This window comes from Bison bison, unplaced genomic scaffold (genome assembly GCF_000754665.1).
Source record: "Bison bison bison isolate TAMUID 2011002044 unplaced genomic scaffold, Bison_UMD1.0 scf7180017864038, whole genome shotgun sequence".
Taxonomy (NCBI): Eukaryota; Metazoa; Chordata; class Mammalia; order Artiodactyla; family Bovidae; genus Bison; species Bison bison.
The window spans coordinates 3,418,597-3,445,125 of NW_011494610.1; the positions used below are offsets into that span (position 1 = coordinate 3,418,597).

At 48.3% G+C, this 26,529-nt stretch overlaps 2 protein-coding genes and 1 pseudogene across 2 annotated transcripts in view; all 3 read right to left on the bottom strand.

Moving 5' to 3' along the window:
* Positions 1–13,743, bottom strand: part of PTGIS (prostaglandin I2 (prostacyclin) synthase) — a 79,812-nt gene extending 66,069 nt beyond the window's left edge. The window contains exons 1-2 of the mRNA XM_010835120.1: positions 13,632–13,743; positions 12,266–12,606 (exon numbers count right to left, since the gene is read on the bottom strand). Of these exons, the coding sequence (XP_010833422.1) occupies positions 12,266–12,606; positions 13,632–13,743 (453 nt within the window). The remainder of the gene's footprint in view (positions 1–12,265; positions 12,607–13,631) is intronic.
* A 1,912-nt stretch (positions 13,744–15,655) lies between these two features.
* LOC104985070 lies at positions 15,656–21,978 on the bottom strand (annotated as a pseudogene).
* A 1,030-nt stretch (positions 21,979–23,008) lies between these two features.
* LOC104985071 (endogenous retrovirus group PABLB member 1 Env polyprotein-like) lies at positions 23,009–25,187 on the bottom strand. Its single transcript, XM_010835083.1, has one exon. It carries the CDS (start codon positions 25,022–25,024, stop codon positions 23,609–23,611), a length of 1,416 nt encoding a protein of 471 aa, XP_010833385.1. The 5' UTR covers positions 25,025–25,187; the 3' UTR covers positions 23,009–23,608.
* Positions 25,188–26,529: the final 1,342 nt, after the last annotated feature.

The following is a 26,529-nucleotide window of genomic DNA, read 5'->3' on the forward strand; positions in this document are numbered from 1 at the left end:
GGCTAATCATTTAAACCGTTTAGGGGAGCCCACCTTCACTTGGGCGTTTCAGGGACAAGCATGCTGTTCAGTCCCCTGTCGTCCCCTGTTCCTCTCCAAGTTGGCCCCTCATCCAAGGAGAGATATCAGGTTCCCAAGTGCCGTTTAGTGAGTGTCCCCCCTGCAGGAGCAGCAGCGGGTGTGTGAGCTCAAGGAGTGCTCATAACCACCCCTGGGCGGGAGGAATTGCGACTCCTTGCACCAGCGTTGGGGAGCTTGCAGGCAATGCATGTGTATGAGACTCCAGCACGTCAGACTCCAAAGCCTGGCTTTCCTCTGCTCCTATCAACTCTGTACCCACTCCCAATGTTGGGACAAGATTCAGTAGCTTCTCAGTGTTAAGTGGCCCATGTCACTTGCTCCCTAAAGGAAAAGCTTTTTCTACCCTATCCACAAGACGTGTTCAGTATGAAAGCCATTTGTCTACGTTTTTCATTGCAAATGACAGGAACTCAACTCAAATTGGCTTGAGACAAAAAAAAACAAAAAACAGTTACTTATTGGCTCAAACAGGCAAAGTCCAGGATTGCAACCCTGGCTTTGGGGAGATTGGGGTGGGAGAAGGGTGGGATGAGGGGGACAGCTTCAGGTACAGCAGGAACCCCAAGGATGTCAGGATTCATTTCACTCCATCTTTCAGATCTCTTTCCTCTGTGTTGGCTTCACCGATAAACAGTCTGTTCCTGTGTCGCATTGGGATGGCTTTTAGTAGCCTCACATGCTGTGGGCTCAGCAACCACAATGGAGAAGCGTCTCTTTGTCAATAATCTTAGTGAAAGTCTGAGGCTGATTCAGGTCGGCCTTCTTTAAGTCAGATGCAAATCCTTTTACTAATCCCTGCAGCCATAGGGGATGTTCACATGGGCCAGGCTGGACCTCCTGCCAGCTTCTGGAGGTGGAGTTGGAGGCTGGAGTAGTTTCACTACAATGATGGGTAATTAGTGGCCTGCTTGGACTCAAGTCCTTTGCACTGTGAGTTTATTCCACACGTTCTGGCCTTGAGACTTGCTCTGACTGATGGAATGCTGGGGAGTGATGCTGTACCTGTTCCCAGCATTGGCCTCGAGAATCTTTGCAGTTTCTGCTCTTTCTTGGAACCCTGGATAACCACTGTGAGAACCAGCCTGGAGGATGAGAAACCACAGGGAAGAGAGTCCAGTCCCCCGAGGAGGCTGGCCTAGACCAACAGACAGCCACCTGACCTCCCCAAATGTGAGTATGCCCAGCCAAACTCAGCAGACCTGCTTAGCCAACCTGAAGCTGACCCCAGATGCATGAGACAAGCTGAGACCAAAACTGTGCCATGCTTCCATTCACTCATGGGAAACGATAAATACTTTTTATTTATGAATTTATTTTCGGCTGCCTCAGTCTTGGTTGTGGCACACCGTATCTTTGCGTCATGCAGAGTCTTTCCGTTGTAGCACTTGGACTCTCTAGTTGTGGCCCATGGGCTCAGTAGTCATGGTGCGTGGGTTTAGTGGCTCTGCGGCATGTGGGATCTTAGCTACCCAACCAGGGATCGAACCCGCATCCCCTGCATTGCAAGGCAGATTCTTAACCACTGGACCACCAGGGAAGTCCCAATACTTATTATTTTAAGCCACTGAGATTCAGGACAATTTATGTACCAAAAACTGACAGACACAGGGGTCAGTCCACTGGAACAATGTGGACTGAGTGGAGGAGGGGTGCTTGCTAAGAGGAGACATGTGTTCTATTACCAGAAGGGCAAGAAGAATCTTGGGCAATCTATTATTTCTTGCTCTACAATTATCATCCCCATTTTGCAAGTAAGGAAACTGAAGCTCAGAGAATTTCTTCAACTGGTGAGTGAGAGAGAAATCAATTTGCCCCTCAGCCTGATCCAAGTTTCCCAAAACAAGTACAAAAATTGAGTAATGAACCTGGATTCAGTGGAACATGGACAGAAATGTGATCATGCATCTGAGATGAATCAATCGTGGCAGCTGAATACTGATTTTAGTTGAGTAGTTACGTTTCCTGGCAGCCAAAGTAAAAAGGGAAATGTATTGAGTTGCTTCAGTCTCTTTACTTAATATTTAATGAAGAAGGAAGTGGGGGAGAAGGAGGAAAGAAAAAAGGAAAAAGAACTATATCCAAGGAAAGAAAAAACAAAAACAAAACTATATCCAAGACTGTCTGAAGACAAATGTTTTTCTAGCCCTGACTCCAAGACGGCAGTAAGGTCTTCTTACAGAAGAAATCTAACAGAAAAGACAACGTTTTTATGGTAGATGCTACTCATTTCATCCCCCATGAAAGTTAAAAGCAGCCTGTGAACTCACAGGCATTTCTGAGAGGAACTCAGATAATGAGGTCCTTTCTCTTTCTTTTTCTTTCTTTCCTCTCTCCTCCCTCATATCTTCCTTTCTTTCTTTCTAACAATATAGAAATTTATTTCTGTCTCTAGTGTAACAATTTAGAGATCACTGATGCAGGGATGACTCAGCCATTCCTCCCATGCAGCTTCCCCCTCTGGGTGCAGGGTGGCTGCTCTAGCACCTGCCATCACACGTGTCCTCCAACCATCAGAAAATGGGAAGAAGCAAGAGTTTGCTTTTGAATAATTTTATTTACCTTCCTGGTGGGACTGGAACTGACAGAAGGCAAGGGAACAGAGGTAAAGTGCATTTGTAAAGCTGAAAATTGAAAGGTTGCTAAGGTTCAAACCCTAACTCAGCCACTTACTAGCTGTGTTAGTTCCCTGTGACTGCCACAAATTACCACAGACTTGGTGATCTGCAACAACAGAAACTCATTCTCTCATAGTTCTGGAGGCCAGATGGTCAACATCAGTTTCATGGGATCAGAACACCGTGGCAAGATGTTGGCAGGGCAGAACCCCCGCTGGGGGGCCAAGGGGAGAATTACCCTTCCTCCAGCTCCTGGTGGCCACCGGCATTCTTTTGCCTGCCACCACATCACTATAACCTCTGCCTCTGTCTTCAAGTTGTCTCCTTGTCTGCATGTCCATCTACGCTTCCTCTGCCTTCCTCTTATAATGACACATGTGCTGGCACTTACAGCCCTCCTGAATAGTCCAGAATATTATTGATGGATATCATCTCAAAAGCCTTAATTTGGGCTTCCCTGGTGGCTCAGTAGTAGAGAATCCGCCTGACAGTACAGGAGATGTGGGTTCGATCCCTGGCCTGGCAAGATCCCACAAGCCGTGGAGCAACTAAGCCCCTGCACCACAACTATTGAGCCCCTGTGCCGCAACTACTGAAGCCCACGCACCTAAAGCGTGTGCTCTGCAACAAAAAAAGCTGCTGCAATACGGCACGCACCGGAACCGGAGAGGCGCCCCTGCTCGCCACTAGAGAAAAGCCCATGCAGCAACAAAGACCCAGCACAGCCCAAAATAAGTAAAGAAATATTTTTTAAAAGCCTTAATTTAATCACACCTGCAAAGACTTTACCATATTATGGTAACATTCACAGGAATTTATGACCTGATATCTTAGGAGTTCACCATCTAGCCCACTACACTAGTTGAGGGAGCCCAGGCAAGTGTCTTAACTTTCCTGTATGTCATTTTTCTTACTGCAAAAGGACACGAGCCACCTCCGTAGGCTATTATGAGGATCAAATAAATTAATTACCCCAGTTAATCACATAAAGATTACTTCAAAGGGTGACCAGCACATGGTAGGTTTTAATATGATCAAGACGTTTCTGCTATGATGCAACTCCTCAGAAGGACAGTTGTCATCTTGGTCCTGTGCACCACTGTCTTCCTACCACCCACCACATAGTAGGGACTTGCACACAGGAGGTGCTCAGTAAATATTTCATGCACGCATGCTGCAGGCTGACTGTGGCTTTAGGGAAGTTGTTTCCCCTCTCTGGGGCTTGGTTTCCTCCTGCCTCCATGAAGAACAGTTGTTGGGGAAAGTATGTTCTCTATCTAGAAGGGCGTGTCCCCGTCAGGGGTAGAGGTTTGGGGGTGGAGGCAGGGGACAGCTGCAGCTGCTTTCTTTCTGAGTCACTAGATTTCTCAACTTAAGGTCAAGTGTTTAAATATTATGAGCAAGCCGATTGGAGATAAGGTGGGGAAACACTGATTTGGCCAAAGCAGCAGCCAAAGCGCTGGGTCTGGACTTTTCTGGAACTTTTCAGCAGCATGACTTGGAACTTAGCACCTGCCAGGAAAACGGGCTGCTGACTCACAACCAGGAGGGGCGTCCCAGATGCCTGATTTTCAAACCTGCTTTAACTGTCCCTGTTCACAGAGCTGGTATCTACTCAAAGCCTCATGGTCCGAGTGGAGAAACCGAGACCCAAAAAAGAATGAAGACCTTGTCCAGAGTTATGCTGCCCGACGCGGCTACAATCCTCAGCCCAGCACCTGTAGCAGCCAACCAGGCAAAAAGAGAGGAAACCCTGCAGGCAGGGGGTGTGGTGTGTGCAAATGCCCAGGGGTGAGAGGCGGGACACAGACTCAGAAACTCAGGCGGAGGAAAGAAAGGGGGCTTCATCACATACCCAGGACTTTGGACTCAATTCTGAGGAGAAACGGAAACCACTGATGCTTTTAGGAAGAGGATCAGCTAGACCTGAGAGTCTCTCCAAGTGTGGTCCCCAGACCATCAGCACGAGAGCAACAGTGGGGATGAGGAGAAGGCAGTCAAAGCCGATTCCTAGGGAGGGATAAACTGGGAGGTTGGGGTTGAGGCATACACACTATTATGTGTAAAATAGATAACTAATAAGGACCTACTGCATAGCACAAGGAACTCAATACTCTGTAATGATCTGTATGTGAAAAAATCTAAGAAAGAGTGCGTATATGTGTATGGATAACTCATTCATTTTACTGTACACCTGAAACTAACACAGCACTGTAAATCAACTATCAGCTCAGTTCAGTTCAGTCGCTCAGTCGTGTCCAACTCTTCACGACCCCATGAATCGCAGCACACCAGGCCTCCCTGTCCATCACCAACTCCCAGAGTTCACTCAGACTCACGTCCATCGAGTCAGTGATGCCATCCAGTCATCTCATCCTCTGTCGTCCCCTTCTCCTCTTGTCCCCAATCCCTCCCAGCGTCAGAGTCTTTTCCAATGAGTCAACTCTTCACATGAGGTGGCCAACGTACGGGAGTTTCAGCTTCAGCATCATTCCTTCCAAAAAAAATCCCAGGGCTGATCTCCTTCAGAATGGACTGGTTGGATCTCCTTGCAGTCCAAGGGACTCTCAGGAGCCTTCTCCAACACCACAGTTCAAAAGCATCAGTTCTTTGGCGCTTAGCTTTCTTCACAGTCCAACTCTCACATCCATACATGACCACTGCAAAAACCATAGACGACTAAATGGACCTTTGTTGGCAAAGTAATGTCTCTGCCTTTCAATATGCTATCTAGGTTGGTCATAACTTTTCTTCCAAGGAACAAGCATCTTTTAATTTCATGGCTGCAGTCACCATTTGCAGTGATATTGGAGCCCCCAAAAATAAAGTCAGCCACTGTTTCCGTTGTTTCCCCATCTATTTCCCATGAAGTGATGGGACCAGATGCCATGGTCTTCGTTTTCTGAATGTTGAGCTTTAAGCCAACTTTTTCACTCTCCTCTTTCACTTTCATCAAGAGGCTTTTGAGTTCCTCTTCACTTTCTGCCATAAGGGTGGTATCATCTGCATATCTGAAGTTATTGATATTTCTCCCGACAATCTTGATTCCAGCTTGTGCTTCTTCCAGCCCAGCATTTCTCATGATGTATTCTGCATATAAGTTAAATAAGCAGGGTGACAATATACAGCCCTGATGTACTCCTTTTCCTATTTGGAACCAGTCTGTTGTTCCATGTCCAGTTCTAACTTGTTGCTTCCTGACCTGCATATAGGTTTCTCAAAAGGCAGGTCAGGTGCTCTGGTATTCCCATCTCTTTCAGAATTTTCCACAGTTTATTGTAATCCACACAGTCAAAGGCTTTGGCGTAGTCAATAAAGCAGAAATAGATGTTTTTCTGGAACTTTCTTGCTTTTTCGATGATCCAGCACATGGATGTTGGCAATTTGATCTCTGGTTCCTCTGCCTTTTCTAAAACCAGCTTGAACATCTGGAAGTTCACGGTTCACATATTGCTGAAGCCTGGCTTGGAGAATTTTGAGCATTACTTTACTAGCATGTGAGATGAGTGCAATTGTGTGGTAGTTTGAGCATTCTTTGGCATTGCCTTTCTTTGGGATTGGAATGAACACTGACCTTTTCCAGTCCTGTGGCCACTGCTGAGTTTTCCACATTTGCTGGAATATTGAGTGCAGCACTTTCACAGCATCATCTTTCAGGATTTGAAAGAGCTCAACTGGAATTCCATCTCCTTCACTAGCTTTGTTCATAGTGATGCTTTTCAAGGCCCACTTGACTTCACATTCCAGAATGTCTGGTTCTAGGTGAGTGATCACACCATCGTATTATCTTGGTCATGAAGATCTTTTTTGTACAGTTCTTCTGTGTATTCTTGCCACCTCTTCTTAATATCTTCTGCTTGTGTTAGGTCCATACCATTTCTGTCCTTTATTGAGCCCATCTTTGCACAAAATGTTCCCTTGGTATCTCTAATTTTCTTGAAGAGATTTCTAGTCTTTCCCATCCTGTTTTTTTTCCTCTATTTCTTTGCATTGATCGCTGAGGAAGGCTTTCTTATCTCTTCTTGCTATTCTTTGGAACTCTACATTCAGATGCTTGTATCTTTCCTTTTCTCCTTTGCTTTTCGCTTCTCTTCTTTTCACAGCTATTTGTAAGGCCTCCCCAGACAGCCATTTTGCTTTTTTGCATTTCTTTTCTATGGGAATGGTCTTGATCCCTGTCTCCTGTACAATGTCATGAACCTCAGTCCATAGTTCATCAGGCACTCTATCCATCAGATCTAGGCCCTTAAATCTATTTCTCACTTCCACTGTATAATCATAAGGGATTTTATTTAGGTCATACCTGAATGGTCTAGTGGTTTTCCCTACTTTCTTCAATTTAAGTCTGAATTTGGCAATAAGAAGTTCATGATCTGAGCTACAGTCAGTTCCTGGTCTTGTTTTTGTTGACTGTATAGAGCTTCTCCATCTTTGGCTGCAAAGAATATAATCCATCTGATTTCAGTGTTGACCATCTGGTGATGTCCATGTGTAGAGTCTTCTCTTGTGTTGTTGGAAGAGAGTGCTTGCTATGACCAGTGCATTTTCTTGGCAAAACTCTATTAGTCTTTGCCCTGCTTCATTCCGTATTCCAAGAAGCTGAGGTTGAACAGTTCTATGAAGACCTACAAGACCTTTTAGAACTAACACCCAAAAAAGATGTCCTTTTCATTATAGGGGAGTGGAATGCAAAAGTAGGAAGTCAAGAAACACCTGGAGTAACAGGCAAATTTGGACTTGGAAATCAACTATACTCCAATAAAAATTATTTTTTAAAAAACTGCAAAGAAATGTTAACCACTCATGGATGCTTCAGGATATAACAGGCAGTACAGTTTTAAATATACATGTTGGGGAAAGTACAGGAATTATGAATCAATGAAACTCCATTTTGTGTAAAATGGCACTTCAGTGCAACCATAATTAATAAATGCTCCTATGAGCCTCCCCCCCCCCCCAAAAAATGCCCCACAGACTCCTGGGGTCTAACATAGATGGCCTTTTCATTTTAACAGACCCTCCTCCGAGGTGATTCTGAGGCATACCCACTGTTCTAGTGAGTCCAGAGATGCTGGGTAACATTCTAGTTTAAAGGTCTGGGCTCAGCCAGACCTGGTTGCAAATCCCAGCTCTGCCACTCACTTGCTGTGTGACTTTAGGACACTTACTGAACCTCTCTGAGCCTCAGTTTCCCCTTCTCTAAAATGAAGACAATCTTGGTCTTTGTCTCTCAGGGTTCTTCTAAAGACCAAGTAAGATAATGTATATAAAGGGCTCAACACAGGTTGAAAACCTAGAACCTTCATAGTGCTCAAAATCACTGGTGGTTAGGGACTCACCATGGTGGTAATGTGAAAGAAGGGTTGGAAGGGAGCAGGCGTGGAGGTCCGTCTAGTCAAAGCTACAGTTTTCCAGTAGTCATATGTGAATGTGAGAGCTGGACTATAAAGAAAGCTGAGCACCGAAGAATTGATGCTTCTGAACTGTGGTGCTGGAGAAGACTCTTGAGAGTACCTTGGACAGCAAGGAGATCCAACCAGTCTATCCTAAAGGAATTCAGTCCTGAGTGTTCATTGGAAGGATTGGGGCTGAAGCTCCAATACTTTGGCCACCTGATGTGAAGAACTGACTCATTGGAAAAGACCCTGAACCTGGGAAAGACTGAAGGCAGGAGAAGGGGATGGCAGAGGATGAGATGGTTGGATGGCATCACTGGCTCAATGGACATGAGTTTGGGTAAACTCCAGAAGTTGGTAATGGACAGGGAGGCCTGGCATGTTGCTGTCCATGGGGTTGCAAAGAGTCAGACACGACTGAGCGACTGAGCTGAACAGAGCTGAAGCATGGAGGCAGGGAGACCAGTGAGGAGGCGGCCCTAGGATGCACTTGAGGTTGGAATGTGGAAATAGCATAGGCAGGGTTCTCCCTGCAGAGACCTTGCAGTGCCCCGACATCCTGCTAGGAGATGGGCTGGGCCGGGAGAGAGGTGGGGGAAGTGAACAGGAAGGAACAGCAGCTGCATCTGCAGTCCTGACACCTGTGTGAGCTACTTCAGGAACTTCATCCTCGCAATAACCCTACGATGTGGGGATCACTTTATCCTGAGGGTTTCTCAGTCTCGGTACTACTGACATTATGTGTGTGTTAGTCTCTCAGTCGTATCCGACTCTTTGTGTTCCCATGGACTGTAGCCCGCCAGGCTTCTCTGTCCATGGGATTTCCCAGGCGAGAATACTGGAGCGGGTTGCCATTCTCTTCTCCAGGGATCTTCTCAACCCAGGGACCAAACACAGGTCTCCTGCACTGTGGGTAGATTCTTTACCATCTGAGCCACGAGAAGCTCATGCCAGGTAATTCTTTGTTGTGTGGGACCAGGCTGCACCGTGGGATATTCTAGCAGCATCCGTGGCTAGATGGCCGTAGTGCCCTTTGCTAGTGGTGACAACTGAAAATGTTTCCAGATTTTGCCATATGTTCCCAGGGGACAGAATCACCCCAGTTAAGTCCCAGTGTGTTATCTTCATTGTACAGGTAAAAGAGCCCCAGAGCCAAGCTGTCTTGCCCACAGTCACGCAGCTAAGAAGCAGCAGGATTCAAATTCAGGTCTGGCTCAGAGCTCCAAAGTTAACCTCTGCTGTGAAGGTCAACTGTTTGCAGTGGCAGACCCAGGCTGTCTCCATGGGAGGGGCTTGGGGGTGAAAGGTTGTTGCTGAGCCACGAAAGACGCCTCGTTAAGGCTATGGGGAGAACTTTAATCCAATTGTCCTATGTCTCTTGAGTTAATTTGCGTGGATGTCTTTTGATAATGTCATTAGCTTTTTCAACCTTTCCTGAGGATTGGGGTGGAGACCCCAGGAACAGTGTAAGTGATATTCTATTCCTAGAGCTTTTGATACCCCCTGAGTTACAGCAGCTTTAAAGGCGGAGCCATTGTCACTCTGAAGGCTCTGTGGCAGCCCAAACCTGGGGATAATTTCATGGATTAAAATCTTTATAACCTCCTTAGCCTTTTCACTACAACAGGGAAAAGCCTCAATCCATCCAGTAAAAGTATCTACCCAAAGCTGTAAGCAAGAATACCCATTAGCTTTTGGCATATGAGTAAAATCACTTTCCCAGTCCTCTCCAGGATGCTTTCCACTTGGTTGTAATCCAGATTTTGCTAGCTTCTCAGCTTTGGGTTATTTTCCTGACAAACCTCACATCTTTTGATGATGTTCTTTAAAGTTTTTGTTGCATTTTTACCTTCAAACGAATGAGAAGCCATCTGATAAGTACTCTCTACACCTAAATGAAAACTCTGGTATAAACCCTTAAGAATTTTCCATTGAGCATTCTCAGGAATTATTAACTGTCCATCCTCGGACCATAACCATCCATTATCAGTAATCTTTGCTCCTCTTTTCTCATATTGTTGTAGCCACGCGTTCCAGGAAACAAAACTCACTCAGAAGGACAATGCAGATAGTGGAGTGCAGTTTATTACACCAGCGGGCCCAAGGCAGAGTCTCCTCTTACCCAAGGACCTCAACAAAACTTACCCCAAGGTAAGTTTTTGTGAAAACCTTATATACCCTAAGTGTACGTGCCCAAACCCACCTCCCCAAATTCCCTGAAACTAGTCTGAAGAAAGGAAGAGAAAGATACAATCAAAGTTAACCCATGATTCATATGCCTTAAGCCTAGGTAGTTAACAGAGGACAATTATCAATAGGCCTGTGGTCATACCCCAATAAGCATAATAGAATTTATGATTCTGTTTGGTTACACAGATAATTAGGGTATTCTTTTAGGCAATGGAGAGTCTAGGTATGAGCCCTGGGGCTCTTCCATCCGGGGGGCCTGGTTTTCCAGTTGGTATGTCATTTCCATAGATACTGGGCATATAGCTCAAAGTCCACAGTCCGGCCCAAGATGGAGTCCTGCTTTCGAGATGGAGCCTGTTCTGTCCGTTTCCTCCTACATTCCCCCCTCTTGATGCTCTTAACTCATAGTATGAGCATCACTCATAGGGATATATTGCACCCTGGCTCTCTGACTGCCAGTTTGGGAGAACACCACCAACCTCTGGGTTACAGAGTTCATAATACATTGTAAAATGCAGGATCCACAAAGCAGAACTATCAAGACAACTATAACAATGGTAAATATAGTTTTCCACCAATCACCCTTCACCCAAGATAGGACCGAAGTCCAAAAAGAAAGATCATCATCAGACATAGCTTTTACCTGACCTTTCATGTCACCTAGGGTGGCTGATATATTGCCAGATAAATCAGGAGTATATACACAGCATTCAACATTAATTATAGCACAGGTCCCTCCTTGTGCTGAAACTATGGTTATTCTCAAAATGATACCAGCAAGTCCTTGTAGCAGCAGTTGATTGTAGAGCTTCACCTCTTTTTCTTCTTTAAGATGATCTTGGTTTCACGGAGATCAGTGGGGTCCTTTTGTATAGTCCCCTTGGCGTCCTCTGGGTCGGTGTGGTATGCTCTCTTCACCCTCATGTGGAGGATCCAGGGAGTGACACCTGCAACTTTAACTGCCGTAGGAGTGGTTAGAACAACAGTATATGGACCCTTCCAATGTGGGGCCAAGGAGTCATGCTTCCAGTCCTTGACCCACACCTGATCCCCAGGCACAAATTCGTGAATATCTTCCCCAAGGGGGAACAGGACCCTTTCTTGTACAAACTTAGTTACCCGATTTACTACCTTACCCAGTTCCATCTGCTGTGAAATCCCATCTCCCCTTACCTGAGGCAAATTTGTTGACACCTGTTTTATTATGGGAGGGGCCTCCCATACACAATTTCATATGGAGATTAGCCTTGGGACTGTGGGGTCATCCTGAGTCTGAGCAGAGCCATCGGAAGCAAGTCCACCCAGGAGCAGTCAGTCTCTGTGATCCACTTGGAGAGTCTCTAAGTGTCCGGTTGGTTCATTCCACCATCTCAGAAGAACTCTGGGCCTATATGCAGTGTGCAGTTTCTATTTGATATTTAAAGTTTTGCTCACTTGTTGTACTAAATCAGCTATGAAAGCCAGGCCATTGTCTGGTCCAGTGCTGGTAGGAAATCCAAATCTGGGAACTATTTCCCTAAGCAGGCACCGGGCTACTTCGGATGCTCTTTCAGTCCAGGTAGGAAAAGCTTCTACCCATCCCGAGAACGTACATACCGTGACCAGCAGGTAACGGTAGTGTCGGTGAGGTTTCATTTCAGTGAAGTCCACTCCAGGTGTTCAAAGGGCAGCGTGCCTTTCCGCTGAATCCCCGGAGGTTTTTGCCTGAATACCCGAGAGGCAGCGTTAACCTGTGAGCAGGCAGCATGGCCTAGGTGGGTCGCTGGTGTGTGTGGCTTACCAGAGTGTGTGCCAGCTCCTCCAGTGCCAATAATTTGCCACTTGGCAATTCCCACCATCCCTTTTCAGTCTTGATGGCCCCTTCCGCTTTGGCTAACCTGACGGCCGTTGTCCTTGTTTTATGAGGCTAGTGCCATCGGCATATAGGACCCAACTAGGGTCTGGACCCTTGTGCCCTTCTTTAAAACAAACCCGATACCTTACCTCCTCCTTGCAGATCTGTGCCTTCTTCTTTGACACCCGGTAACCTGCTTCCATCAGCAGCTGGAGCAGTGCTTTTGTCCCTTCCCAGCATTTTTTCTTGGTCTCGGCAGCCAGCAGCTGGTCATCCACATATTGTAGTAGCCAACATCTATACTTTTCCGGGTGGAATGAGTCCAGGTCAGAAGCCAAGGCTTCCCCAAAGATGGTTGGGGAATTCTTAAACCCTTGTGGGGGAGTCCAGGTGAGCTGTTGTTTGGTGCCCCCGACTGGATCTTCCCATTCAAAGGCAAAGATGGGCTGTGACGCCGGGCGGACGCGTATGCAGAAGACATCCTTGAGATCTAGGCAAGTACAAACTTTAGCCCTCAGCTGGAGGAGGCTAAGTAAAGTATAGGGGTTGGAGCAGTGGGATGTAAAGTCACAGTAGCCTGGTTGACTCGCCTGAGATCCTGTATGGGCCTGTAGTCCTGTCCTTCTTCCTTTCTGACTGGCAGGATTGGCGTATTCCAAGCCTACTTGGCACTCTACCAGACTGCCCGCTTGTTTCAATCTATTGATGTGGGGTAGTATGCCGGCCCGGGCCTCTATTTAGCCAGCCTGGTTGAGGGATGGGGGCGGGGGAGGGTTGTCTTCTGCCCAGACTTCAGGGGATAATTGAGTTAGCTCTCTCTCATGCTCTTCCAGCCCACCTGGTTCTTCCTTCGGAGGCTCATGCAACCTCTACTCACCTTGTGGGGCTATTGAAAGACAGCAAATAAGTCATAGTGTCCATCAGGAAGGTGGGCCTCTCCTCCGGGGAGAAAGTCACTCATGCTCCTAGGATGGACAGCAAGTCTCTTCCCAACAGGGGTACTGGGCACTCAAGAAGGTTTGGTCCCCACTTTTAAGAGTACCATGGGTTCTTGGGGACCTAATATCTCTGAGCCCTGGCAGCCCTATTTAATTTCCAAGTCAGCAAGCCCCACAGTTGCAGGAGCTTCCTTCTCCTTCCTTGCCTTGGGGCATTCATTCTTCCAGTGGCCAAAAGCGCAGGCACCGGGCACACTGGTTTGGCTGTAATGGGGCCCGGGGCCTCCGCTGGGACGGGTTGAAGGACTGTCCTGTCCCTGGGGCAGATGAGGTTTTCCGGAGGGCCCGAGATAGACTTTCCCAAGCAGCAGCTAGCATTGCAAATCTCTTGTCTATTCTCTTTCATTCCCTCCAGCTCTCCGGCAGAGTGCAGGCTCTGCTTAATTCCAACGTCTCCCTCCCCTTCCTGTCAGTACTCACCGGGAGAGGTGGTTCAGCTGGAGCTGGATCCTGGAAGTGCTGGCCAGAGTCTTCTGTCACCGGGATTGGAGCCTGCCGAGGTGGCAGCTCTACGAACTCGGGGAGAGCTGGTGGAGGAGCAGCGGCTGCTGCAGGACTTCACCTGGCCCTGGATCGGGCATTAAGGTGGCCTCTGGTCCTGATGGAGCACTGGGCGGCGGGCATGTCATTATCCAGTATGCGGGAGGGGTCAGGTTGTCCCCGTCCAAATCCTGTAGAATTTCCTTTTTTATCATCAGTCAATTTTTGTGCCATTAATATTTTTCCCTTTCCCTTCTGGATACAGAACCTTATCCAAGTAGAAGGGTCTTGAGCTAACCCTAGCCATGAGTCAATATACGGATATTGATCCGGGTGTCCTGGCTCTCTTGTGACTACTGTATAGACTGCTTCCACTATTTTTAAGTTCGTGGTGTTCCCTGGCGGCCATCCTACTCCCACAGGGGGCCATTCGACCTCACAGAGTATGTGGAGGCAGTTAGGCTTCATCTTCATCTCATAGTCTCCTCCTAATCCCTTCTTTAAATTTTTAATCATGCACTCCAATACAGTTGCCTTAGATTCACTTCCCTCCATCTTGTTTACCTTCTCGGACCTTCTTCTACTTTTCCTTTTTGTTCTGTCTACAAAGTTCTCGGTACCCTATGTACTTCTGATATTTCCATTCAATGAAACACTTAAATTGCCATTCTGCCTCCTTCCTAACTGGAGTGAGAAGAGCCTTACCTGCCAGATCCCAGAGGGAGAAGGGGGATCGGCGTGTCTTCACCTGCCGGTCAGCACGGCCGAACCAGAACACCACATGGTCCAAGACTGTTTCTCCCTTAACTTTCAAAGTCCGTTCTGCTTTGGTGGACTTGATCAGGTGCGGATGAAAACACAGATGGGTTAAATATCCCACATCCTAGGCCATCTCTGAAAAAGCCAATTCGTACTCACTTATGTATTTCCTTCCTTCTAGCCTGACAGTTCCGATGGGGTCAAGAATTTCACAGCAGATGGGACACCTCCTGGGGGAGGGCAGAATATGAGCACACAAGGACCAAGTTTCTTCTCCTAAAAATCCCCTGGCAATTGCTTGGTGATAATCTTCCCCAAGACGGAGTGGACACCACTTCCTAAATGACCTTCACAAATCTCCTTCCTAAGCCCTAAGGCCTCGTCGACCTGTGTACCAAGCAATTGCCGCCTGTCTATTCCAGGCTCCTGTGGGTCCCTGCTCCTTCTAGTCCCTCCCAGGGGGGTGATCAGGCCCCCTCTTCCACCCTGCCCGCTGGGCTCCTCCCCACCTGAGCGCTCAGTTCCCTTGCTGCCATTCACTACCTGCCAAAGCGAAGAAACCGGGCGTTGAAAGGCTGAATTTTTCAAGAGGGGCAAGTCGCCTTCCCCCCTCTAGGAGATTCAAGCCACAAGGCCTCGGGGTGGCCTCAGATGAGACCTGTCTCCTCAAAGTGAGGAGTTTCCCAGCCAATGCACCAAATGTTACAGCCACGCGTTCCGGGAAACTAACTCACTCAGAACGACAATGCAGATAGTGGAGTGCAGTTTATTACACCAGCGGGCCCAAGGCACGGTCTCCTCTTAGTCAAGGACCCCGACCAGCATTTGTGAAAATCTTTTATACCCCATGTGTACGTGTCCAAACCCACCACCCCAAATGCCTTGAGACTTACATAAACAAAGGGAGGGTAAATACAATCACAATAACCCATCATTCATGTCTTATGTGTTCAGACAGTTAACAATCAATAAGCTCGCGGTTACATTCCAAGCAGTTAATAATCGATAAGCCTGTGGTTACATTCCGATAGATACAGAAAAGATTTATGACCTGTCCGGAGGCGGGGGTGATTAGAGTATGTTTTCTCTTAGGCGATGAGTAACCTGGATGTGATCTTCAAGATTCCCCTGTCCAGAGGATGTTATCCTTCTGTTGTAGTTTCCATAGGCACTAAGCACAGAGTCCAGAGTCCAGTGGCCGGGCACGATCAGCATGAACAGGCCTGAGATGGGGTCCAGGCCCTGTGAATTCCTTCTTCATTCCCCACTCTTGATGCTCTTAGTTTCCGTAACGAGCATCATTCATTGAGAGGTAGATTGTACGTTAGTCCTATGGGCAACCACATGAGAGAATGCTACCAACCTCTGGGTTACAAAATTCACAAGGCATTGTAACAAGCAGGGCCCACAAACCAGTATGATTAAGAATACTATAACAACATTTACAATAGTTTTCCACCAGTCTCCCTTTACCCAGGACAGGATCGAAGTCCCAAAGGGAATATTTTCATTAGACATGGCTTTCACTTGATTTTGCATATCCTCCAAGGCAGCAGACACATTTCTAGACAGGTCAGGGATGTATACACAACATTTGACTTTAATTATGGCACAAGTTCCCCCCCTTGGGCTGCTGTATGTCTAATGCCATCCTATTTTGCATTACTGCCTTCCTCATCTGAGACTGTTCTTCGTTCAAAGCTTCAGTGGTTTTTTTACTGTCTAAGAGGGCCTGTTTAGTGAAATTATTTAAGGCCTCTACCCTAACCATGATATCTGCTGTCCCTATAGAGGGTACAAAGAAGCCAGCAAGATAGTCATACCATTGGAACGTGGATCGTGTCCATCTTGCATGCAGATAGGGCAGGTTTGCTGGAGGATGGTGTAGGCTAGGCTTAATTCTGCCAGGGGCGAAAACAAATCCTAGTGTGCAACGCCCTACCCAGCCCACTGGTAACCATGGCCATAAGTTAGGCCCACAGAGCCACTTGGTCCCGTTGGGGGCTACCCAGCAGATATTGGGATTATGTTTCCAGTTGGAACCAGGCCACTCAACAGACCGATTAGGGTGACAGGTTACTTCCAAGATTTCTTGACATTGTTCAGCGGACAAATAACCCATATGTTTTAGTTCTTTTGGGTCTGGGGGGTGGTCTCCAAACCCAACTTTGTGTTCTTTTTGTTCCCAGCAAATTGTAGCAGGAGCAATCAACTGTCCTTTCTCAGGAGTCATCCAGAAATGTTCATCCCAGACCTGGTAGTATTGCTCAAGGTACTGGGAACCCTGTCCCCCTTTTGTAAGGGTGCCATTCACCTTTTTAATTTTCAGATATGACGTATAAGCCCTTGTTACCCACGTTAAGACTAGTGTTCATATGAAATGTAACGCTATGTCCCAGGTGATTTGATGCCTCTTTGTTACACCAGGAGACCAAAGAAGGATCATGATTGCTGAGAGAAACGAAAGTTCCTTTCTGTTGTTCCAAGAAGGAGCACAGTGGTAGAAAGTCTCCATCATGAAGTGGACTTTCACCAGGGGAGTCCGTCCATTACTGACAGGGGCATAGCCCCACATACCCAACAATTGGAGGAGTTGTGGAAGTTCGCGTAAGAATGTGCCCATGAGATGAAGATGTTGCCCTGTACCGGGACAGTGGTCAGGTTCAGAATTGCGTTGGTGAAGCCGAGTAGCAGGAGTCGCTTACCCAGCTCCATCCTATAGAGGGCTCGTCCGGGACCTCCTTTTCTTCTTCCTCTTCAGAATGATCTTGGTTTCCCGTGGGTCGGTAGGGTCCTTCTGGGTGGTCCACTCGGCGTCTTCCAGGTCAGCGTTGTATGCCTTCTTCGCTCTGGTGTGATGGATCCAAGAGGCAATGCCTGCAACTTTGATTGTGGCAGGGGTGGTTAAGATGAGAGTATAGGGACCTGTCCCCTGGGGCTAGTGGGTCGTGTTTCCAGTCTTTCACCCATCTGGTCCCCTGGTATAAACTCACGCATTTGCTCCCCCAGGGGGACGGTATTCTTTCTCGCACAAACTTAGTTACTTGATTAATTACCTTACCTAGTTGTTCCATCTGCTGTGATATCCCATCTCCTCTTACCTGAAGTACATCAGTTGTTACCTGTCTTATTATGGGAGGAGGCCTCCCATATACAATTTCGTAGGGAGAGTAGCCATGGGACCGTGCGGTCATCCTGAGTTTGAGCAAGGCCGTGGGAAGTACATCTACACAGGAACAGTCAGTTTCTATAATCCATTTAGAAAGTGTCTCCTTTAGTGTCCGGTTAGTTCGTTCTACCATTCCGGAATTCTGAGGCCACTAGGCAGTGTGTAACGTCCATTTATCTTCATGGCTTTACTTACTTGTTGTATCAGAGCTGATATGAAGGCTGGGCCGTTATCTGATCCTGTGCTGGTGGGGAATCCAAATCGAGGAACTATTTCCCTAAGGAGGCTCCGAGCCACTTCTGATGCTCTTTCAGTTCAGGTGGGAAGGCCACCACCCATCCCGAGAATGTACATACCAAGACCAACAGGTAACAAAAATGGCGATATGGTTTCATCTCAGTGAAGTCCATTTCCAGGTGTTCAAAAGGAAGGGTACCTTTTAATTGGATGCCTGGGGGGTTTGGCCTGCAGCCTGGAGTGGTGTTAATCTGAGAGCAGGTGTTGCAATTTTGGGATTCCGTTCTACAGAGAGGGGAGGCCAGGAACCAGAAAATACCTTCGGATCAATACCTCCAAATTGTCATGTCCTAGATAAGTTGTACGATGGGCTTGGCTCACCAGAGAGGGGGCCATCTCCTCGGGCACTAGTAGATCACCACCTGGTAGCTCCTGCCATCCTTTGTCTGTTTTGGTGGCTCCCTCCGCTTCAGCTAGTTGGTTTTGAGCCTCAGTGTATGTCAGGGAGTCTAGGGCCAGCTCAGGTAGCTCAGCTAGGACAAATGTTCTCATGGGGATTTCCCTGCATTCCTTTCTGTCCTCGGCTGCCCGTCTGGGGGTCGCGGCAGCCAGCCTATTTCCTCGAGCCTGTGGGGTGTCTTCCTTCTGATGCCCACGGCAGTGCATGACTGCTACCTCCGTGGGGCTCCAGACAGCATCTAGCAGAGTCAGAATCTCCTCCTTACTCTTAATGTCCTTTCCATTGGCTGTTAGAAGGCCTCCCTCCCGGTATAGCACCCCATGTCCGTGGAGCATAGCGAAAGCATACTGGGAGTCGGTGTAGACGTTCACTCTCTTACCCTTTGACAATTGCAGTGCCCGGACTAAGGCCCATAACTCTGCTCGCTGGGCTGACCAGTGCTGTGGTAAGGAGCTGGCCTCGATAACAGTCCTCTCTGTGACTACAGTATAGCCTGGCAGTCGCTGTCCTAGCTTTACCAGGCTGGTGCCATCAGTGTACAGAGTCCAGTCAGGATTTGAAATTGGCCTGTCTCGGAGGTCTGGGCCCCTAGCATAGACCTCCTCTAAGACTTCTTGCAATCGTGGGTAGGTCCACCTTCTCCCGTTGGGAAAAGCGTTACTAGGTTTAAACCCTGGCAAGGCTCGATATGGACATTGGGGTTTTCGCATAGCAGTCCCTGGTATTGAATAATTCGGGGGTTTGACAGCCATTTTTGGGGGTCTCCTCAAAGGAGGGTGTTGACTTCACGTGGGAACTTTACAATCAGGTCCTGGCCGAAAGTCAGCTTTGCAGCTTCACGTACCAGTAAGGCGACCGTGGCCACTGCCCGCAGACAGCTAGGCCACCCGGTGGCAACGTTATCAAGTCACTTTGAAAGGTAAGCTATTGGCCTGTCCCATGTTCCCAAGGTCTGAGTCAAAACCCCCATGGCTGTTCATCTTTCCCGGTCACATACAAGGTGAACGGTTTGGGGAGGTCTGGCAATCCCAAGGCGCGGGCAGAGGTGAATGCTAGTCTTAGCTCCTCAAAGGCTTTCTGCTGTTTCTCAGTCCAGTTTATTGGATTTTCTTCAGGCCCTGTCAGGAGCTCAAATAGGGGCTGGGCTATTTGAGAATACCTTGGAATCCAAATCCTGCAGAATCCAGTGGCCCCTAGGACCTCCCTGACTTGCCGGTGAGTCTTAGGTGTGGGGGGGCCTCAGAATTACTTCTTTTCTAGATTGGTCTAGCAACCTTGTGCCTCCCCTTAAGACAAACCCCAAATACCTTACCTCCTCCTTGCAGATTTGTGCCTTTTTCCTCGACACTCGGGATCCTGCCTCTGCCCACAAGTGGAGGAGCACTGGGGTCCCTTCACAGCATTCTACCCAGGGCTCAGCGGCTAGCAACAGGTCATCCACATATTGCAGGAGCCAACATCCATACCTTTCAGGCTGGAAAGGCTCCAGGTCTGAGGCCAAGGCTTCTCCAAAGATGTTTGGTGTGTTTTTGAATCCTTGCGAGAGGTATGTCCAAGTGAGCTGCTGCTTATTGCCTCCGATTGGGTCCTCCCATTCAAAGGCAAAAATGGGTTGTGATGCAGGTGCTAGGCGTATACGGGAAAAGGCCTCTGTGAGGTCCAAGCAAGTATAGATCCTTGTCTTAGGTGGGAGGAGGCTAAGTAAGGTATAGGGCTTTGGGACAGACAGGTGCAGAGTTACAGTGGCCTGACTGACCAATGTGAGGTCCTGTACGGGCCTATAGTCTTGTCCTCCTTCCTTCTTTACCGGTAAGATTGGTGTGTTCCAGGCTGTTTGACATTCCACCAGGATGCCTGCCTGTTTTAGCCTGCTGATGTGAGGCAGAATCCCGATTCGGGCTCCTATGGGTATTGGGTATTGACGCTTTCTCACCAGGGTGGCGCCAGCTTTGAGTTCTGTTATCATAGGGGTTTGGTGTCTAGCTAGCCCAGGGTGGTTATCTTCACCCCAGACCTCAGGGAACAGCTGAGTTAGCCTTCTCTCCACCTCTGTCGCCTGGCCTTGTTTATCTCCAGGGGGCTCACGTAGCCTCCATTTGTCTTGAGGGGGCACAGAGAGGGAGAGTAAGTAGGTTGTTGTGCCCACCCGAAAAGTGGGCCTCTCTTCAGGAGAGAGTCACCTATGCTCCCAGTTTGGAGAGTAAGTCTCTCCCCGGCAGGGGCAGTGGGCACTCAGGGATATAGAGGAACTCATGAATCACTTGGTGACCCCCCCGATGTTTCCTGGGCTGGCAAAGCGACTTAACCATTTCTTCTCCCGAAACCCAGTTACGGCGGCGGTCCTTTTAGACAGTGGCGCCACGGCTTTACTTACCACGGACAATTCTGCCCAGTGTCCACCATAAGGTCAATGTCTTGGTTCCCAATTTTTAAAGTTACCGTGGGCTCTCAGGGACCCGAAGTCTTCGAGCCCCGGCATCCCTATTCAGTCTCTATGTTAATGAGTTCTGCAACTCGGAGGGACTTATTCTCCCTTCTTCCTGCTGGGCACTCATTCTTCCAATGACTGAACCCACGGCATCAGGCGCATTGATTTGGCTGTAATGAAGCCAGTGGCCTCCATTGGGACCAGTTGGAGGGCTGTCCTGACCTCAAAGCTGGGGGGCTTTCTTTGCTTGGGCGGTGGAAAAGTCTTCGGAAGACTTTCCAAGCGCAGCAGCCAACATTGCAAACCTCTCTCGTCTGTTCTCCTCTGCTCGTCTTTATACCTTTTCTCGTATTTCTTTTCTATTTCCGTGTCCCTATTCTGAAACACCTTATCTGCTATTTCAATCAGCCGAGAACTAGACATGGATAGAACTCCCTCGGGCTTTTGAAGCGTTTGTTTTTTGTCAGGACATGCTTGCGAGATAAATGCTGAATTGATAACAATCTGGGAGCCCGTAGCTTCTGGATCTATGGGTGGAGAGTCTGTAGGCCTCACAAAGTCTCTCGTAAAATTCGGAAGGTGACTCGTTTCCCTTCTGAACTATTCCGGCCGGTTTAGACACGTCCATCAGCCTCTGGTCTCCACTTTTAAGTCCTTGTGTAATCGTCGTACGTTCTGTCTAATTGGATTTTTCCTTCCTCTGTATTGAAATCCCAAATAGGTCTGTCAGTGGGGAAGCCTTGCTCTATCCACCTCTGTGGGTTAGCAGTGCCCTCAGGAACCATCTCCTGTAGCCATTTCCTTGCCTCAGTGTTGATCCTATATCTCTCTTCTGTACTGAAGAGAGATGCTAGTAATTGCATTATATCGTCCCAGGTTGGTCAATGAGTGAGGAAAATAGTCTCCATTAGTCTAGTCACGCCCTGGGGTTCCACCGAGTAAGAGGGGGTGTGCTTTTGCCAGTTCAGTGTATCGGTGATGAAAAGAGCTGATAGTAACAGGTTACAGGGGCTTGTGATAGTTGCATCCTCCCCTGTCACTGGGGGTTGCTGAGCTTCTCTGAGGGGCATCTGCAAGGGCATTTTTTCCTCTGGCTCTTTGGCAGAGCGGAGCCTTTGTTTAATCCCAGTGGTTCCTCCCCCTTGTCCGGGAGTACTTACCGGGAGTGGAGGGTAGAGTCTAGGGAACGTAGGGGCAGCATCTGGGCTTGTAGAGTCCGGTGGGCTCATTGTCCCTCCAGCTGATCTGGAGCCTGCCGGGGTGGGGGCGGGGGTGGGTTTTGGGACTGTTGAGGAGTCTGGGAGGCTTACCGGTCTGGGGCTGGTTCCTCCGGATGGGCCTCTGGTGGCCGTGGTGCTACTAGCTGGCGGAACCATCATCCAGTACGAGGTGGGGGAAGCTCATCTCCTGCAGGGTCCTGTAAAATTTCCTCCTCATCCTTGCTTACCTTTTAGGCCATCAAGACTTTTCCTTCCCTGCCATGAGCATAAAAACGGGCCCATTTGGAGGGGGTCTTAGGCTATTCCCAGCCAAGAGTCTATGTACGGGAACTGGTTGGGGTGTCCGAGCTTTCCCATAACTATAGCATAAACTGCTTTTATGACATTTAAGTCCATAGTTCCCTCTGGTGGCCTGCCAACGCCCACTGAAGGCCATTCAACTTCACAAAGGATACAGAGCCGACTGGGTGTCATTTTCCTCCCATCGTCTCCATCGAATCCTTTCTTAAAATTCTGCGTCCTATTCTCCAATACAGTGGCCTTAGATCCGCTTCCTCCCATTTTCTTACCTCTAGATTCCCACGTCCCAGGGCTTTCCCCAGAAGCCAATCTACCTTTTCACTGGCAGGGGAGATGATGGGTCACGCAGCAGATGGGTACCTCCTGGGGAGGGCAGAATATGAGCGGCAGAAATCAAGCCTCTTTCTATAAGCCTGTGGCGACAGCTCAGCACATTCCCTAAGACGGCGTGGACACACCTCTTAACTGGCTGTCTTAAACCTAAAGTTCCCTTTCTTTATCCCTGGCACAGCTGTCAACCTGAGTGCCGAGCAGCTATTGTCGCCAACTGAAACCAGTTTCCTATGCGTCTCCCTTCTGGTCCCTCCCAGGGGGGTGATCAGGCCCCCTCTTCCACCCTGCCCGCTGGGCTCCTCCCCACCTGAGCGCTCAGTTCCCTTGCTGCCATTCACTACCTGCCAAAGTGAAGAAACTGGGCGTTGAAAGGCCGAATTCTTCAAGAGGGTTAAGGCGCCTTCCCCCCTCTAGGACATTCAAGCCACAAGGCCTCAGGGTGGCCTCAGATGAGACCTGTCTCCTCAAAGTGAGGAGTTTCCTGGCCAATGCACCAAATGTTGTAGCCACACGTTCCGGGAAACTAACTCACTCAGAACGACAATGCAGATAGTGGAGTGCAGTTTATTACACCAGCGGGCCCAAGGCACGGTCTCCTCTTAGTCAAGGACCCCGACCAGCATTTGTGAAAATCTTTTATACCCCATGTGTACATGTCGAAACCCACCACCCCAAATGCCTTGAGACTTACATAAACAAAGGGAGGGTAAATACAATCACAATAACCCATCATTCATGTCTTATGTGTTCAGACAGTTAATAATCAATAAGCTCACGGTTACATTCCAAGCAGTTAATAATCGATAAGCCTGTGGTTACATTCCGATAGATACAGAAAAGATTTATGACCTGTCCGGAGGCGGGGGTGATTAGAGTATGTTTTCTCTTAGGCGATGAGTAACCTGGATGTGATCTTCAAGATTCCCCTGTCCAGAGGATGTTATCCTTCTGTTGTAGTTTCCATAGGCACTAAGCACAGAGTCCAGAGTCCACTGGAGAGGTGGCCGGGCACGATCAGCACGAACAGGCCTGAGATGGGGTCCAGGCCCTGTGAATTCCTTCTTCATTCCCCACTCTTGATGCTCTTAGTTTCCGTAACGAGCATCATTCATTTAGAGGTAGATTGTACGTTAGTCCTATGGGCAACCACATGAGAGAACGCTACCAACCTCTGGGTTACAAAATTCACAAGGCATTGTAACAAGCAGGGCCCACAAACCAGTATGATTAAGAACACTATAACAACATTTACAATGGTTTTCCACCAGTCTCCCTTTACCCAGGACAGGATCGAAGTCCAAAAAGGAATATTTTCACCAGACATGGCTTTCACTTGTTTTTGCATATCCTCCAAGGCAGCAGATACATTTCCAGACAGGTCAGGGATGTATACACAACATTCGACTTTAATTATGGCACAAGTTCCCCCCTGGGCTGCTGTGAGTATGTCTAATGCCATCCTATTTTGCATTACTGCCTTCCTCATCTGAGATTGTTCTTCGTTCAAAGCTTCAATGGCTTTTTTACTGTCTAAGAGGGCCTGTTTAGTGAAATTATTTAAGGCCTCTACCCTAACCATGATATCTGCTGTCCCTATAGAGGGTACAAAGAAGCCAGCAAGATAGTCATACCATTGGAACGTGGATCGTGTCCATCTTGCATGCAGATAGGGCAGGTTTGCTGGAGGATGGTGTAGGCTAGGCTTAATTCTGCCAGGGGCGAAAACAAACCCTAGTGTGCAACGCCCTACCCAGCCCACTGGTAACCATGGCCATAAGTTAGGCCCACAGAGCCACTTGGTCCCGTTGGGGGCTACCCAGCGGATTCCGGGACTATATTTCCAGTCGGAACCGGGCCACTGAGCAGACCGACTGGGGTGATAGGTTACGTCCAAGATTTGTTTACATTGTTCAGCGGACAAATAACCCATATATTTTAAATCTTTTGGGTTTAGGGGGTGGTCTCCAAATCCAATTTTGTGTTCTTTTTGTTCCCAGCAAATTGTAGCGCGAGTAATCACCTGTCCTCTCTCAGAAGTCATCCAGAAATATTCATCCCAGACCTGGTAGTATACCTCATGGTACCGGAAGGTCCGTTCCTCTTTTGTAGGGGTGCTGTTCTTCTGTCCATTGCTCATATATGAGTTATAAGCACTTGTTAGTGCCTTAAGACTAGCGTTCATGCTAAATGTAACCCCATGTCCCAGGCCCATTGATGGCTCTTTCTTACACCAGGGGAGCAAAGAAAGATCATGATTGCTGAGAGAAATGAAAGTTCCTTTCTGTTGTTCCAAGAAAGAACACAGTGGTAGAAAGTCTCCATCATGAAGTGGCGATACCCACCAGGGGAGTCCGTCCATTACTGACAGGGGCATAGCCCCACATACCCAACAATTGGAGGAGTTGTGGAAGTTCGCGTAAGAATGTGCCCATGAGATGAAGATGTTGCCCTGTACCGGGACAGTGGTCAGGTTCAGAATTGCGTTGGTGAAGCCGAGTAGCAGGAGTCGCTTACCCAGCTCCATCCTATAGAGGGCTCGTCTGGGACCTCCTTTTCTTCTTCCTCTTCAGAATGATCTTGGTTTCCCGTGGGTCGGTAGGGTCCTTCTGGGTGGTCCACTCGGCGTCTTCCAGGTCAGCGTTGTATGCCTTCTTCACTCTGGTGTGATGGATCCAAGAGGCAATGCCTGCAACTTTGATTGTGGCAGGGGTGGTTAAAACGAGAGTATAGGGACCTGTCCCCTGGGGCTAGTGGGTCGTGTTTCCAGTCTTTCACCCATACCTGGTCCCCGGGTATAAACTCACGCATTTGCTCCCCCAGGGGGACGGTATTCTTTCTCGCACAAACTTAGTTACTTGATTAATTACCTTACCTAGTTGTTCCGTCTGCTGTGATATCCCATCTCCTCTTACCTGAAGTACATCAGTTGTTACCTGTCTTATTATGGGAGGAGGCCTCCCATATACAATTTCGTAGGGAGAGTAGCCATGGGACCGTGCGGTCATCCTGAGTTTGAGCAAGGCCGTGGGAAGTACATCTACACAGGAACAGTCAGTTTCTATAATCCATTTAGAAAGTGTCTCCTTTAGTGTCCGGTTAGTTCGTTCTACCATTCCGGAATTCTGAGGCCACTAGGCAGTGTGTAACGTCCATTTATCTTCATGGCTTTACTTACTTGTTGTATCAGAGCTGATATGAAGGCTGGGCCGTTATCTGATCCTGTGCTGGTGGGGAATCCAAATCGAGGAACTATTTCCCTAAGGAGGCTCCGAGCCACTTCTGATGCTCTTTCAGTTCAGGTGGGAAGGCCACCACCCATCCCGAGAATGTACATACCAAGACCAACAGGTAACAAAAATGGCGATATGGTTTCATCTCAGTGAAGTCCATTTCCAGGTGTTCAAAAGGAAGGGTACCTTTTAATTGGATGCCTGGGGGGTTTGGCCTGCAGCCTGGAGTGGTGTTAATCTGAGAGCAGGTGTTGCAATTTGGGGATTCCATTCTACACAGAGAGGCAAGGCGAGGAACCAGAAAATACCTTTGGATCAATTCCTCCAATTTGTCATGTCCTAGGTAAGTCGAACGATGGGCTTGGCTCACCAGAGAGGGGGCCATCTCCTTGGGCACTAGTAGATCACCACCTGGTAGCTCCCGCCATCCTTTGTCTGTTTTGGTGGCTCCCTCCACTTCAGCTAGTTGGGTTTGAGCCTCAGTGTATGTCGGGGAGTCTAGGGCCAGCTCGGGTAGCTCAGCTAGGACAAATGTTCTCATGGGGATTTCCCTGCATTCATTTCTGTCCTCAGCTGCCCATCTGGGGGTCTTGTCAGCCAGCCTATTTTCTCGAGCCTGTGGGGTGTCTTCCTTCTGGTGACCACGGCAGTGCATGACTGCTATCTCTGTGGGGCTCCAGACAGCGTCTAGCAGAGTCAGAATCTCCTCCTTACTCTTAATGTCCTTTCCATTGGCTGTTAGAAGGCCTCCCTCCCGGTATAGCACCCCATGTCCGTGGAGCATAGCGAAAGCATACTG